Source organism: Ursus arctos, unplaced genomic scaffold, assembly GCF_023065955.2.
Source record: "Ursus arctos isolate Adak ecotype North America unplaced genomic scaffold, UrsArc2.0 scaffold_21, whole genome shotgun sequence".
NCBI classification, from domain to species: domain Eukaryota; kingdom Metazoa; phylum Chordata; class Mammalia; order Carnivora; family Ursidae; genus Ursus; species Ursus arctos.
This window is the reverse complement of record NW_026622886.1, coordinates 2,629,655-2,646,001: the sequence shown is the minus strand read 5'-3', so window position 1 is coordinate 2,646,001 and position 16,347 is coordinate 2,629,655. Positions and strand designations below refer to the sequence as shown.

General features: G+C 38.9%; 1 protein-coding gene across 1 annotated transcript in view; it reads right to left on the bottom strand.

Moving 5' to 3' along the window:
* The window catches only part of ENTHD1 (ENTH domain containing 1), a 97,060-nt gene that overhangs the window by 57,051 nt on the left and 23,662 nt on the right, over positions 1–16,347 (bottom strand). The window contains exon 3 of the mRNA XM_026479590.4: positions 2,232–2,350. Coding sequence (XP_026335375.2) covers positions 2,232–2,350 — 119 coding nt within the window. The remainder of the gene's footprint in view (positions 1–2,231; positions 2,351–16,347) is intronic.

Genomic DNA, 16,347 nt, shown 5'->3' with positions numbered 1-16,347 from the left:
CTGCTAGAAAATCGGGTAAATCCAGTACCTAACTGGGTTCAGGAAAAGGGTTGGGAACAGAAGGTCGATAAATAATTCCAGCCACTCTCATAGGAACGGTGGCAGGGAACACTAAAAAAGCTCTCCAAGCAGGAGACCAAACAAGCCTCTTTCACAAGAAAGGGAGAGAAGGAGGTTCATATGGAGTGTCTAGTATTCAGTCATTTCTTCATTAACAAATATTTGGCAAATGAAGATTGAGTAATGAATAAGACTAAAATGGTCTCTATGCTCAAGCAGCTTTCCTTAGAACAAGAAGCACACATAAAACAGAAAAACAAATGAGTGAATGAGATAATTGCAAATAGTTTTGAGTGGAACAGATTTCCACACTTTGGGGATACCATCCTTCCCCCCCCTGCCCCCACAGCAACGACAGAGCAAATACAAATGTGAAAGTTAAAGACACAGGTCATGCTCAGAAACAAGATGAGTATCTTCATGGATGAGAGCATGAATAGAAACACAATGGTATCCAGAACATACAAAGAACTCTCAAAACTCAGTGGTAGTAAGCAGTCCAATTAGAAAATGGACAAAAGACCTGAACATGTATTTTACCAAAGAGAAGTTATGATGGTACAAATGAGCACATGAAAAAAGGCTCGACATCGTTAGCCACTTGGGAAACACAAATTAAAACCACAATGAGATATCACCACACAGCTATTCAAACAGCTAAAATAAAAACGGTAATGGCAAAAGCTGGTGAGGGTGCAGAGAAACTGGATCTCTCATACACTGCTGGTGGGAATGTAAAATGTTAGAGCCACTCTAGAACACAGTTTGACAATTTTTTTTACCAAATTTAGTATGCACTTGCCACACACCCCAGCAATCACACCCTTAGACATTTATCCCAGAGATATGAAAACTTCACAACCTGAATGGATCTCAAGAGTATTATGCTGAGTGGGAAGAAAAAAAGAAAAACTTATCTCAAAAGGCTACATATTGTCTATCTCCATTTACATAACATTCTAGAAATAATAAAACTATAGAGATGGAGAAAAGATTACTGGTTGTCAGGGGATGAGGTGGTTTGGGGGTGGGGAAGAGATGGGGTGGATAGCATGAGAGACCTCTTTTGTGTGGACATAACATTTCTGTATCTTGATTTTGGTGCTGGTTACCTGAATCTATACTTGGAATAAAATTGCATAGGAAACTGCCCCCCCCCCCACACACACACACAAAGGGGAGTTAAAAAATTCAGTATTCACTGAATTGAAAATTTGGAAAATTTGGAAACTGAACAAGGTCTGTAGACAGTCAGCAGTGACATACGGACGGCCATCTCCTTGTCTCGATATTGTACTAACGGTCATAGAAGATGCCAGCAGGGGGGATGCTGGATACTCGGTACGTGGGACTCTGTACTATTTCTGCAGCTTCCTCCAAGTCTGTAATTTTATTTCACAATAAAAAGGTTTTTTTAGAGGAGGAGAGAAAGATGGACTGTTCAATAAATTAAATATTGTTTATCCACAGGGGTACAAAGACAATAAAACCCCTACTTTTTTTTTTTTTTTTTTAAGATTTTACTTATTTACTTGACACAGAGAGAGAGCACAAGTAGGGGAAGCAGCAGGCAGGGGAGAGGGAGAAGCAGGCTCCCAGCCGAGGGGTGGCGGGGAACAGATGCAGGGCTTCTTCCCATGACCATGACCTGAGCCAAAGGCAGACGCCTAATGACCAAGCCACCCAATGACTGAGCCACCCAGGCACCCCAATAAAACCCCTATTTCATACTATACAGTAAAATTCTAGAGGGCACAAAAATTTCATTTAGAAGAAAAAATAAGGGATCTTTATTATATTAGGATAAAAAGAATTTCTTAAATAAGATGTTTTTAAAAGCATCAGCTATAAAGGAAAACTTTGATAATTTAATCTTATTCTTATTTAAAACTGTGTAACAAAAGACAACAAAAACAAATTTCAAAGACAAGCACCATTTCCCTTAGAACACAGGAAGCTGAAGCTGGGAAGGACAAGGAAACAAATTCTCCCCTCGGGGCCTCCAGAAAGGAATGCAGCCTGCAGCCAGACACCTTGATGTTAGCCCAGGAGAGCCGCGTCGGACTTGTAACCCACAGAACTGTAAAACAGCGCACTGGTGCTGATTTAAGACACTGGCTGGGTGGTAACTTGTTACAGCAGCAACAGGAAAACTGCCACAAGTGACTTACCTCTGTGGATTTCCAAGCATTAATCTTGACTGGTAGTGTTTCCTGGGACAACACATTTCCACAAGGCAACTGAGTATCTTGGCACTGCTCTTGTTTCGATCCTGCCTTGGAAGTGTTTTCTGTCAACAACATAAAGCTAAGATTTCACTTAGGCAAAAAATAGTAATGTGTTTACATTAGATCACAATTTTTGAGTTAATTACTTCTGAAGATCCATTCTGTCTGCCACATACACATCATCCACTGATGGTCACTTTAATATATCCCTTTACAATAATTGACAAATTCAGGCCAATTTAAAAATACACCTTTGATTCTAGCCTTTTCTCCCATCAACAATTTTATTGTATGCTTTATTATTTGAAACATCTTTTTAAAAATAAGGCACAATACAGTGTAGAAAACTATAGTCTGAAAATTACCCTTAGCAAAGGAGGAATGACAACTAGAATTATTCTAATTAATATTTAAAAGAACTCTATAACGGCAGTGTGGATCTCCTGTATTCACATGTATGAGGTATAGGTTGTATGATGAGAATGCACTTTTAAACAAAATTTTAAAAAATTTAAACATAAGAGAAATGCTAGTGAAAACAGAGATTTCTGCTTGTATGTTTTTACTGAATGTAATGGTTTTGTAGTTGCCATTTTCCTCTTTTTTTTTTCCTGGGGGGGGAGGGGCAAAGGGAGAGGGAGAGAGAGAATCCCGAGCAGGCTCTACACCCAGTGTGGAGCCCATCGTGAGGCTTGATCTCAGAACCCTGAGATCATGACCTGAGCCGAAATCAAGAGTTAGATGCTTACCCGACTGAGCCAGCCAGGCGCCCCTCCTTTCTATCTGAGTTACTGTGTAAACGAAGTAATAGCACTATCTCTCAGCATATTATTGGGTACAATAAGAAGTGTAAGAAAGCTATCTTCAAACTGGTGTTTGCACACCACTGGGGTAGGCTTCCCAAGGGCTAGGTGGGCACAGATAGTTTTAAAGGAATCAATGCCGACATCTGCCGCTTTTATATACACTCTTTCCAAAAACTGATCTGCCTGAGAATGCGACTGTGTGGCAGCATCAGGCTTGTTCTTCCCTCTTCCTCTCTCCTAACCGATTTCCTCCACTTGACAAAGAAAGACCCATCCTCTACCCATCTTATTATGGTCATCTTCCTTTATGCTGTGAGCATAAGAACCGCTAAATGCCAAACAATAGTAGAAAACACTGGTATAGGGAAGCCTCCTTCAATCAATGCAGGAAAAATCCAAAGAAAGCTCCAAAATTTGTCTTGTTTTACACATATTTCTCTTAATGGCAAAGCATGGCATAAATAACAGGGTATTTTGGTCCATACTGGGATGTTTGGTACTCAGATATACTACAGTATGGAGGAGCAGAACAGTTGACAAGTTTCATTTAATGTCCTGTGCTTTTCATCCCCCAGCTGTTGTCTAAGAACGCATCATTTCTGAGGAGGGGTCCTGCGAGAGGACAGAAGGAAAGCACCACACGGGAGACAGGGCACCTTATTTCATCAATGCAACAGACTTAGGACCAGGCTCCATGCCTTAGCCATCTCCCTTAGGAATGTGAGCACAACCACAGTGATGCTTATTTGAATAAAGATGTTTTCTGAAAGAAAGTTGAAATCTGATTTGGCAGACCGTTTTGACAACAAGGGCCGGCTTTGCCAACTAGGTAAATATGGTCATTATTTTCCAAAAATGGGATGAACCAAATCTGTAGTTCTGAAGAGTTGCTGCAACATAGTTCATAGTTAAAGCATATGAAACAATAAAATGATTATCTAGAGAATTATTATACTGACAGGTATAAAGCAATTAATGTTTTTCTTTTTCACACTTTGAGTATATTGGGTTAAAATGTAACTGGCAATAATTAATAATCATCTGATAAATTTTAGTAAAGGTTTTTTTGATGTTATTCCCAGAAATTGAGAAAGTCCATTACTCCTAATGACTGTTCAACAAATCTTTTTCTAAGTGGGTTGTTTCCAATTCTTTGCTTTCAACAACACTGAAGACAGACCTAATCAAGTCAAAAGCTGACAAGACATGAAACCATTTTTATAATAAATTACTATATAAGTCTGGAATATTACTTAAAAGGAATTCATAGAACTGACACTGCTATAATAAAACACCTTCTATTCCCACCTACAATTTTACGTGAATAAGTCTCAGCATTTCCATCCATAAAAATGTAAAAGAGAAACAGAATTTATGCTGAACCCTGCTTATTTCCAGCAATAAGTAGTATTCATAGGTGGGTAAACAAGCAGGTCCATGTATCTCATAGAAACATGTATTTCCAATAAAATGGTATTCTTTATGTTTAATGTGTTTATAAAAATTTATAATACACTTATGTGGTTTTGGTTTTGATCAATTGTGTGCTAAAAGTAATTGTAATGATAAATCAATCTAGAAAGAATATTTTACCACTTAAAAAAAAGCCTCTGGTCCTAGAAAATGTAGAAAAACAATTTCAATTTATATACATGTTTGATGTAGAGAACACTTTCAGGCATCAAAATACTTTCTATTCTGATGAAATCCTGTGAGGGATGTGGAGTGGAAATATGACTTCAAGGAGAAAAGGGAATTACATGATGTAAAGCTTCCAACGGTTAAAGACTGTGTTCTTTCAAATGAATGGCTGCAGGTAGCAGTCACACAGTGCTTAGTGCTTAAAAGTCTCATGGAACTGTTTCATTTTGTTTTCTTTTATCCTTAATGTCAATATTTTGAATTATGTCCTTTGCAGGGACTTAGGATACAATTTCACATGTCAACCTAAAAATGCATCAGGAGGGATGTAATTTTTCAAATAATTTTAGGGGCTATGCAAGGAAAATAGCTTGAAAACCTATGGTATAAGACCTGGTAGTCCTCGCCTTCAGAAAGTTTACAGCCTGACTCGGGAGATAAGACTGACACACAGACTTAAGGGAAACAATCAGAGGAAAACAAGACCATGCAAACTTTCTTAAATTATGTTACTTTAGGAATAAACATTCTAAGGAGGGAAAAAACGGTGCGCACCAGAGTAATCACAAAGTGCCTCAAATAGGAAGTCAAATTCGAACAAGGCTTTGAAGGAGGGCTAGGATCCTGATAAATGTAGAATGAGAAATTATCCCAAGTAGAAGGTACTATGTGGGCAAGAGGAGCGAATCTGATATATGCCAAAGACACGGAAGAAAGAATAAGAACTTCGCAATTATGGCTCTAACTTTTCATCTTCTCCTAATGTCACATGAAAATGAATAATTAAAATGAGCTTATTTTGGGGCCTGGAGATTTTATAATGAATACTGGCAAACAGTAGTGGCTTGAGGCTTAGATCATCTATGTACTTTCATGTGATTCATCAGGAACTACCTTTATGATCACGCTTTGAGTATTCGGCAACAAAATTATCCTTGGAGTGATAAGGACTTAGGTTTAGACATCACAGAGATAGATTAATAACAATTGCAGGAAGTCAACTTTGAAGTGAAGTGTGAGGAAAACTGAAGGATAGCAAGAACTGTGAAAGAAAAAAATATCTTGAGTATTTAGAGACATATTTTAGGCTAGAATAGCTAAAATATTCTAAACCTGTATTAAATAATCTTCTAGGGGCAAGAAGGAGGCAGTTAGCACAAAGTGAGTCTATGGAAATTCATCTGAGACTTTTTTTTAGCATCAGCACAACACTGGAAGTGAGGTGTCCTTAATTAAATTAGGCGATTACACAAGATTTATTTCTGGATTTTCACAAGCAAATGGAAGGGGAGAGCACACGTTCAGTTTCTTGGTGGAAATGAAGTCCTTTTGGTATCATAAGCTATTTATCAGTTGAGACGGTGAAGTCCCAAGCCAGAAGGACTCGTGTGCAAATGTGAAACCCCAAAGGGAAAAGTGAAGGCGCTGAGGTAGTGATGCTATCGGGTCATTCGAAGATGAGAGGTTAGATACCAAGGCTGGAGATGCCGGGAGGAAACCATCGAGAGAGAGGCTGTAGATTTCACGGAGCCTGTACAACTCAGATAATACTGCAGAGCAGAACTACAGACCCTGTGTTTGTTTCTTAGAGGAGATACCAAACTGACATTCAAACCGTCAGACATTAACAAGGCAAGAGCACACTTTGGAATGAAATGCAGCACAAATTTGGTAAATTCCCAAACTGCTCCACTTATTATACAGTACCTAATAGATACTGTTGCTATGTATAGGGTCCTTTCAGGTGTAGTGTAAATAAATTAAATCATTTACTTAACCAAATCAGCTTTAAAAAGAAAATGCATCCACCAAAGAAAATACTCTGTGGGCTAATGAACTGATAAGATATGGAAGTCTCATGGTGATTATCTTTATATCTAACTTGTGCAGAATCACGAGTTTGGAACCTTAACAACTTCACTGTCTTAGAGCATAAATGCACTTAAGCATCTTCAAGTAATTGAAATTTGTCCTAATTTTTTAAACTTCCATTTTGTAATAATTTCAAACTTATGGAAATATTGCTGCAAGAATAGTACACAGAACTCCCATATACTCTTTATCCAGGTTTACCAATTGTTAACATTTTGTTCCATTTGCTATATAATTCTCTTTCTTCACGGACATACACATATTATGATACTCCTATATTTTAAACCTTGAGGAAAAGCCACTGTCATAGGTTGGGTTCCCCAGGAAACCAATCCCAAGGTTCATTTTTGTATAAGGGAGATCCATTAGGCAGTACTCTCTGGAACAAGACCGGTGAGGAGCGTGGAAGGCAGGACTGGGCCAAGGGAGAAACTGATCTGTAATATGGCTGCAGCAGAGGCCGTGACGGATGCTACCAGGAGCTATGGAGCTGGGCTGGCTCTTCACAGTTGTCCTGCCTTGAAGCAAGGGAGCAGCCCAGCCACAACCACAGGTCACTGGATATTGTTTCCCTCAGGAAGGGGCTGTGACATTGGGCCAAGAGGTTCTCTTCAACTGTTGGGAATTCCCAGACAAGGACTGAGCTGAGATTCCTCACTGGCCTACCCTCCCAGCAGCCAAGGGAACGAGTGCCTTGATCCTGAAGGGGGGGTCTGGGGGGCACCACAACGTTCACCATAGACACCATCTTTACGCTCCTATTTACTTCTGAGAAATGCTGCGGAGGGCCTGGAGGTAGAGTGTGAGCCCTGTAAATCTTTTTTGAAAGATGAATTTTGAGATTAGTGGAGAAAAGCCTTTCTCCCCCCAACGAAAACAAAACAAAACAAAAGAATAAGAAAGTAGAGATGTTTAAGCAACTTTAAAAATTAAATTTTAAATAGATAAGAAAAGGTGAGAAAGGGGGCGCCTGGGTGGCACAGCGGTTAAGCGTCTGCCTTCGGCTCAGGGCGTGATCCCGGTGTTATGGGATCGAGCCCCACATCAGGCTCTTCCGCTATGAGCCTGCTTCTTCCTCTCCCACTGCCCCTGCTTGTGTTCCCTCTCTCGCTGGCTGTCTCTATCTCTGTCGAATGAATAAATAAAATCTTTAAAAAAAAAAAAAAAAGAAAAGAAAAGGTGAGAAAGGACAGACCTCTGTTGTAGGAGATCTTAAAAAGGGAGTTGAGGCAATTTTATTTCTGTGTTTTGCTAACAATAGCATAGGAAATTTGAGACACTGCCAGTAGTTCTGACTTAAGAATAACAGGGAACAGGAAAACGCACAGACTGTGTTAAGTGCTCAGCCGGAGACGAGGCGCATACAGTCACTACACAGGCAGGATTAAGTAAGTATTCAGGGGCTGGCTCCTAGGTTAAGACAGTACATGGAAACTGCAACACATCTTTACTACCTGCAAAACACACATTTCCATCACTGAAAATCTAAGAAATTAAAAAATGTAAAAGAAATTTAAAAGAAATTTTTTAAAAAGTCAAAACTAATCCAAAAAAGTTTACAACGGCAATCTAACATTTTAAATTTAAGTTTAAAAATCTAAAAAATTTTAAACGGAAAATGACTGGGGGCCAAGGAAAGTATCCCCTATCCCCCAAATGTGATAGCGATGAGGTGATAAGATTCTGAGATTTCTCATCACTATCCACACGTCTGGAACAAGGGGAACTGAGCAGACAATCCTCTTCTCACTCCTTATGACTGAGAAAAGGTGGAAATTGGTAAAGGGGAAAAAAGAGGTGTACCAGAGTGCGTAAATACAGATGCTGGCGCTTTAACGGAAGGGAAAGCTACAGTTTCACACTGAATGGGGTGGATGATCGGAAGTTCAAGAGCATCTCCCCACCCCAGGGCAGCAGGACACATTTCCTAGCTGGACAGGATGGGCAGGACCCCGTACAAAAGGCTCAGAGGACGGAGCAGAGTCCAGGTATTCCAAACAAGATCGCATATGGCCCCCAAGGCTCCCATTCCTCATGGCCGCAGAAAAATGGATAAAATAAGAAACAGCACACAAACTGCAACTTGGTGAAGAAAACAAACTGGTCTCAGACATGGTGGGAGGAGTCAAGAAATCACTAAGTGTATCTGAGCCAGTAGCTGCCGAATATGACGGTGCCGTCCTACATCACCTCTTTTACTTCTTACGACAACCCTGTGATAGAAACCGTATCTCCCCATTTTACAGAAGATGAAATTGTGGCACAAAGGCTTGCATGTCCAAGGACACACAGTCCACACAGCCTGAGTCAGGATTCAAGTCCAGTCAACAAGGTGCGAGGACCCAAGAGATTAACCCTTACTCGTTACTGCCTTCAAAACACAGTGCCTGGTGAGAGCTGTCTAAGCGTCAGCAAGAGGGGAAGAGAACAGGCAACTACACGATCACAGTCCAGGGGGAAAAGAGGAGGAGGAAGGGAGGGGGAAGCGAGAGAGCGAGAGAGGAATATGCAAAAAATAGACTCCAAATGTACAAGAGAATGTACTTTAAGGAACAGAAGGATGTTCCTCACAATATGGCATTAGATGGTTCTGGAAGTTATTGTAAATTGTGTATTTTCATATATTTCATTTTAGAATTGTTGCTACTATATAACAATACAAGGTTGAGCATTTAAAAAAAATGTTTCTTGGCCTTACATGTTTCCTCCTCTTTTTTTAGGAAATGCTTTCCATATCTCCTTCCTATTTTTTCCGTTGGGCTGTCCTTTTCTCACTGATTTGCAGAAATTCTTTATATATTCTGGATAATCCTTTGTCACTTACATATGTTAGAAATTTTTCTCCTAGTTTGGGACTATCTTCTTCACTTCTTATAGGGTGTTTTTTAACAAAGAGACGATTCTTAAATTTAATATAGTTTTAGAAGTTTTCTATTGCTGCCAAAAATTACAACAAACTTAGTGGCTTAAAACAACGCCCATTATATTATGCCACAGTTGTATAGCTCGGCAGTCCAGGCAGGTTTGACCGGGTCCTCTGCTTTGGGTCTCACAAGGCCAAAATCAAGGTGTCAGCCAAGCTGGACTCTTCTCTGAAGACTGTGAGGAGCAATCCACTTCCAAGATCATTCAGGCTGTTGGCAGAATTTGGTTTCCTTGTGGTTGTAGGACTGAGGTCTCCATTTCCTTGCTGGCTGGCAACCAGGGCTCACTCTCAGCTTCTAGAAGCCACTCGCATTCCTTATTACTCCATTTTCAAGCCAGTAAGGGTGCATCAAATCCTTCTCAGACTTGAAATCTGTGACTTCGTCTTCTGCCGCCAGCTGGGGAAAACTCTGCTTTTAAAGGGCATGTATGATTGGATTAAGCCCACCTGGATATTCCCTTTTTTTTTTTTTTGAATGTTTAAGTGACTTTATTAGAAAGTTTAATTGAAAATGACTATAAAATGGTAAGCGTTTTACACCAGTAAACAAAGAATATCCATTATTTTTATATTTATTTATTATTTATTTAAAATAAATTAATTAACATATAGTTATTATTCGTTTCAGAGGTAGAATTTAGTGATTCATCAGTTGCATATAACACCAGTGCTCGTTACATCAAGTGCCCTCCTTAATGCCCATCACCCAGTTACCCCATCCCCCACCCATCTTCCCTCCAACAACCCTCAGTTTGTTATAGTTAAGACTTGTCGCTTATAGTTTGTCTCCCTCTCTGATTTTATCTAATTTTATTTTTCCTTCCCTTCCCCTATGTTCATCTGTTTTGTTTCTTAAATTCCACATGAGTGAAGTCATATATTTGTCGTTCTCTGATTGACTTATTTCGTTTAGCAAAATACCCTCTAGTTCCATCCACGTCGTTGCAAATGGCAAGATTTCATTCTTTTTGATGGCTGTTTTGACATATAATGTAACATAATCATGGGAGTGAGAACGCTTCCCATTCACAACCTGTAATGCCCACCTCTCAAAGGGGAAGGGATTACATAAAGACAAAGTCATTGGGGCTTATTCTCAGAATACTCCCTACCACAAGAGTTAAACTTACAAATGCTTTTTTAATACTTGGCACTTTTTCGGTTACGTTTAAGAAATCCTTCCCTATCCCAATGTAAAAAAGATATTCTCCTTTATTTTCTCCTAAACATTTTGATGTCTTTTTTTTTTTCTCCTTTAAGTCTTGAATTCCTCTAGAAATTGTTTTTGTGCATATGAGGTAGAGACCCAATTTCACTTTTTTCAAAATGAATAAATAATTGCCCCAGCATTATGTATGAAGTAGCCCATCTTCCCCCCACCAATGTGGAACACCACCTCTGTCATATACGACGATAACCCCGCTGCACAGGTCTGTTTGCTGGCATCTAGTTTGTTCCGTTGGCGCACGCGCCTATCCCTCCTCCGTCCATACCACACTGTCGTGATGACTCCTGCTTTAGTCATGTCATCCAGAAAGGCAAGCCCTCCACTTTTTCTTCTTCAGGAATGTTTTGGATATTCTTGACCTTTTGATTCTTCCAGATAAATTTGGGAATCAGCCCATCAAATTCAATTTTTAAGATCCTTTTTGGACTTTGATTATAATTGCTCTGAATCAGTGGTTCTCAACTGGGGGCAATTTTGGCCCTCAGGGAACATCTGATAATGTCTGCAGACAGTTTGGGTTCTCACAACAGGAAGGGATGTGTATTAATAGCATCTGGTGGGTAGAGGCCAGGGATAATGCTAAATGTCCTACACTGCACAGGACAGTCCCCACAACAAAGAATTATCTGGCTTCAAATGGCCATAGTACCAAGCTTGAGGAAAACCTCCACTAAATTTGTGCAATTTGGAGAGAACTGATATTTACATTTTTGAGTATTTCTATAAACAAACATGAATATCATTCTATTGATATAGGTCATCTTTAATGTATTTCATTTAAGTGTTATAATTTTCAGTGTACAGGTCTTGTACATCTTTTTTTAAGATTTATCCTTAAGTAGATAATGATTTTTTGCTATTATAAATGGTATTTTTAAAAAATTATGTTTACTGCTTGGTGCTGATAATAAAAAGATAATTTGATTTACATATTTTGATATTATAGTCAGCCATCTTGCTAAAACTCTATTTCTAATATGTCTGTAGATCCTTTCAAGTTTTCTATGTGTAGATCCTATCACCTGCAAATACATTTTTCTTCCATTTCTATACTTTTCCTTTCAATTTCTCTTATTTTACTGTGATTGGTTAGGGACAGTATAAAGCTGAACAGAAGCAAGGAGAATGGGAACATATTTTTCTACCTGATTCTAAAAGGAGTACTTCCACATTTAAGTGTCTGAAAAATTAAATTTACTTTTTTAAAATTCAAACTTAATTACATTTTTGCTAGAAAAAGTGGTCTGTGTAATATAGAGGTTTTGAAATGTTAAGACTTTATAATCAATTATAAAATCCATATTTTAAAAAGATGTTTTACTTACTTGACCTATCAATAATTAAGAGAGAGACTTTAAAATCATTACTATAATGGGATATGCTTCAATCTCTTCCTATAGTTCTACCATTTTCTGCTCTATGTACTTTGAAGTTATTTTATTCAGTATACTCACATTTAGAAATGTTATGTCTTCCTGGGGATTTAAGCCTATTATCATTATCCTTAATAATGCTTTTGGCTTTAAATTCTACCTTATCTGGGGCGCCTGGGTGGCTCAGTCGTTAAGCGTCTGCCTTCGGCTCAGGGCGTGATCCCGGCGTTCCGGGATCGAGTCCCACATCGGGCTCCTCTGCTGGGAGGAGCCTGCTTCTTCCTCTCCCACTCCCCCTGCTTGTGTTCCCTCTCTCGCTGCTGTCTCTCTGTCACATAAATAAATAAAATCTTTAAAAAAAAATAAATAAATTCTACTTTATCTGATATTAATATAGCTACACCAGTTTTCTTTAGTATATGTCTGGTTTTTTTCCACCCATTTGCTTTTAACCTTTATGTGGACTTATGTGTGCCACATATATCTGGACTTCTTTTTCCCCAATTTGATGATCCCTGCCTTAAGATGAGCTTAATCCACTGTTATTTATCATGATTATTAATATATTTGGACTTATTTCTAACATTTTACCTTTCTTATTTCCATCTATCCCACTTTATCTATGCTTCTTTTTTTTTTTTTTTAAGATTTTATTTATTTATTTGACTGAAAGAAAGAAAGAGAGTGCACACAAGCAGGGGGAGTGGCAGGCAGAGGGAGAGGGAGAAGCAACATCCCTGTAGTGCAGGGAGCCCAATGTGGGCCTCGATTCCAGGACCCTGAGATCATGACCTGAGCCGTAGGCAGACACTTAACAGACTGAGCTATCCAGGCGCCCCTATGCTTCTTGCTCTTTATAAACTTTTATTTTCTCATCCTATTTTTTCACTACTTTGGAATTTATGCACTCTACTTCTCTTCTTTTGGTGTTAATCCTTTCAAGTTTATCATGCACATTTACTTTTAAAAGTTGAGGGTTGGGACACCTGGGTGGCTCAGTCTGTTAAGCATCTGCCTTCTGCTCAGTTCACGATCCCAGGCTCCCAGCTCAGTGGGGAGCCTGCTTCTCCCTTTCCCTCTGTCTGCCACTCCCCCTGCTTGTGTGTGCCCACTCTCTCTCTCTGACAAATAAAGAAAATCTTTAAAAAAATTAAAATTAAAGTTGAGGGTCAGATAATATCCTTACCCTTCTCTCAAAAAATATAAGGATCTTAGAACACTGAGTTCTGTAGACTCACTTCCAACGTACATACCATGGCTACCCATGATTTTAGTTGTTTTTCACACTCAAAAGTTAGACATTACTATTTTACACAGAAAGTGTTTATTTTATATACAAGTTTATTAGTCGTTAGTCACTCCTTCTTGCATTTCCAACCATTCTTCCAGAATAATTTTCCTTCTTTTTGAAGTATATCCTTTAACGAAGGTCTCTTGGTGGTAAGCTCTCCGGTTTTTTATTTATCTGTAAGTGACTATTTCACCCTTATCTCTGAATGACAGTTTTGCTGGGTACATAATCACAAGCTGTTATTTTCTCTCAGCACTTTGAAAATGCTGTATCACTGTCTTCTGGCCTCCGCTGTAGGTGAAGAGAGAGGTCACTGGCAGGGTAACTGTCATTCCCCTGCAGATGTGTCCTCTATGTCTTAACACTGCTTTCGTGTTTTCCTTTTCCTTTGGACAGATCCCCTAGGTTCACTAAATTAAGTTTTTGATTTCTGTGGTTTTTCTCATTTCTGTAAGTGTCCATTTTTCAAATTCATATATGCATGCCTAATAATCTTTTTTTTAAAAGATTTTATTTGAGAGAGAGAGCACAAGCAGGGGGAGCAGCAGGCAGAGGAAGAATCAGACTCCCCGCTTAGTGGGGAGCCCAATGTGGGGCTTGATCCCAGGACTCCAGGATCATGACCTGAGTCAAAGGCAGCCACTTAACCAACTGAGCCACCCAGGCGCCCCATAATCTTTTCTTTTCTTTTCTTTTTTTTAAGTAAAACAGTTTTAACTTTTAGAGTTTGGTTTGGCCCAAGGAGCCAGGCGATGACAGATATAACTGACATTTGAATAACTGGATTAATTTAGAGAAGGATAAATCCAGTTTTGACGCTTTTGCTTGTGTGTTAGTCTTTTTAATTTAAGACTTTATTTTTCAGAGCAATTTTAGGTTTATAACAAAATTGAGAGGGAAGAACAGAGATCTTCCATATACCCCTCCCTGGCACATGCATCAGCTCCCCCCATCAACACGGTGATTAATCCTTTATTTATTTAGATATTTAAATGCCTAGCTATTCTATATCACGTATCTGACCTTTCTACTATCTACAATCTCTGGGGGGCTACTCATTTTTTCCTGGGTTGGTGATATGGATTGTGAGCGCACTGCCTGATTTTAATTGGTGGGAACCCTATGGGCCTAACCTGTGAACTGACCTTTATTCTTGCAGAGAAAACTACTTTGAGTCACTTCAGCCCCACCTTGAGTGTCTGGGTTCAGCACAGCAAACCCAGGCTTTCCTTCCCAATGCTCAAGTCAGGACCCAAACCACTTTCTTAACTATTGACAAGCACCCTTAAACAATTCAACCCCAACAGGTACCTGCGATGTCCTACAGGCACCAGCTCCACGTTCCTCTGACCCTAGTTTATATGTCCTGTCCTTATTTTGTTTATTTAATTAAGTTAATTAATTAATTCAAATTTTTGGAAGGCAAGATCTTTGGAGACTTCCCATACCCCTAGCAAGGCCAGAAATGTCATGATGGTTCGTCATTTACAGTCTTTGGTTACTATGCAATAAAGGAGTTTCTTGGAGCCCCTAGTAAGTCTCATCACTAGAAGTAGACTGAAAATATCTTTTAGGAAAAAATGCATCTAGTGCAATGCCATTTTTATAAAAATAAGTTCTCTCTAGTTATCCGTTTTCTGTATGTATATATGCACAGAAAGATGCCTAGAATTTATGCTCATCTGACATGAATTATGGCTATTTCTGAGTGATGAGATTGGAAGTGATTGATTCTTTACTGTTTTGGAGCCTGTATTGTTTTTATAAGAATAGAGTAATTTTTCTGAAACAAAAAAAAAAGAACGAAATTAAGGGCACTCCACTGGCTCAGTTGGTAAAGCATGTGACTCTTGATCTCTTGATCTTGGGGTTGTGAGTTTGGGCCCCCTATTTGATGTAGAGATCACTTAAAAATAAAATCCAAAAAAAAAAAAAAAGAAGGAAAAGAACCAGACTGGAAGTGAATATTCTAAGATGTTAATGGCACTTGGTATAGGGTGATAGAGATTGAAGCTACTGTTATTTTCTTTATTGTACACTTGTTTATTTTAAGTTGAAAAAAATCACTGCTTGACATTCATCAGTGCAGATGTTTTAGTAGGAACCTCCACTTGTACCATAAGCCCTGCCATCTAGACTGTGTGTGACACGGCAACCAAGTATGACTCCACATCAACTCTGTTAGTACAAGGTTCACCGTAGGAAGTAACATTAACACTGGTGTTTGTGCTTATAAAAGCATGACAACTACTTGGAAGTTTTACTTTTGGTCCAACAGGAAACATACATGATTTTTAGGGAAATATTTCCCTGATATAGAGTGCTACAACATTTAACATAGACCAGAATAATCCTTCTCTAATACAAGTAAAGTCCCATTGCAAAGAATAATACCGCTAAAGAGCTCTTTATGGAAGATCAGATGACCAACAGAGGTAATGCTTGGCTGGTCGGGTTGTAAGCGACGTCTCTGGTGATAGTTTTTATAATTATCACCTCTAAGGAAAGGGTGTGATGCTGATGCTTACGGCTCAGAGAAGCAGAGTTGTAACCATGCACATATAGTTTTTGTGTGTTTCTGCTCTCTTAGAGGTTATATCTAGTGATAGCTTTCACTCTGTTTTAAAAAATAGATGTTCAAAAAGAGTTTTGGTGAATGATGGCATCGTGGAAATGTTTGTCGTGAGAGCACATGTACATCAAACAACTATCGTTCGGTACATCTCTTACTTCAAACAATAGAATCACCTAAACAAAAACCTTCCAAGCCATCTACCACAATTAAAACTTGGGGAAAACATCTAAGAATAGAAACAAAGGAGTAGCGGTAGTAATGTGTGTATAACACCTTCTCCAAAGTACTTTTTCCCCTTGCTAATTTACCACAAAGAAGCGGGGCACAGCTGTTTCAGCTCTAGATCC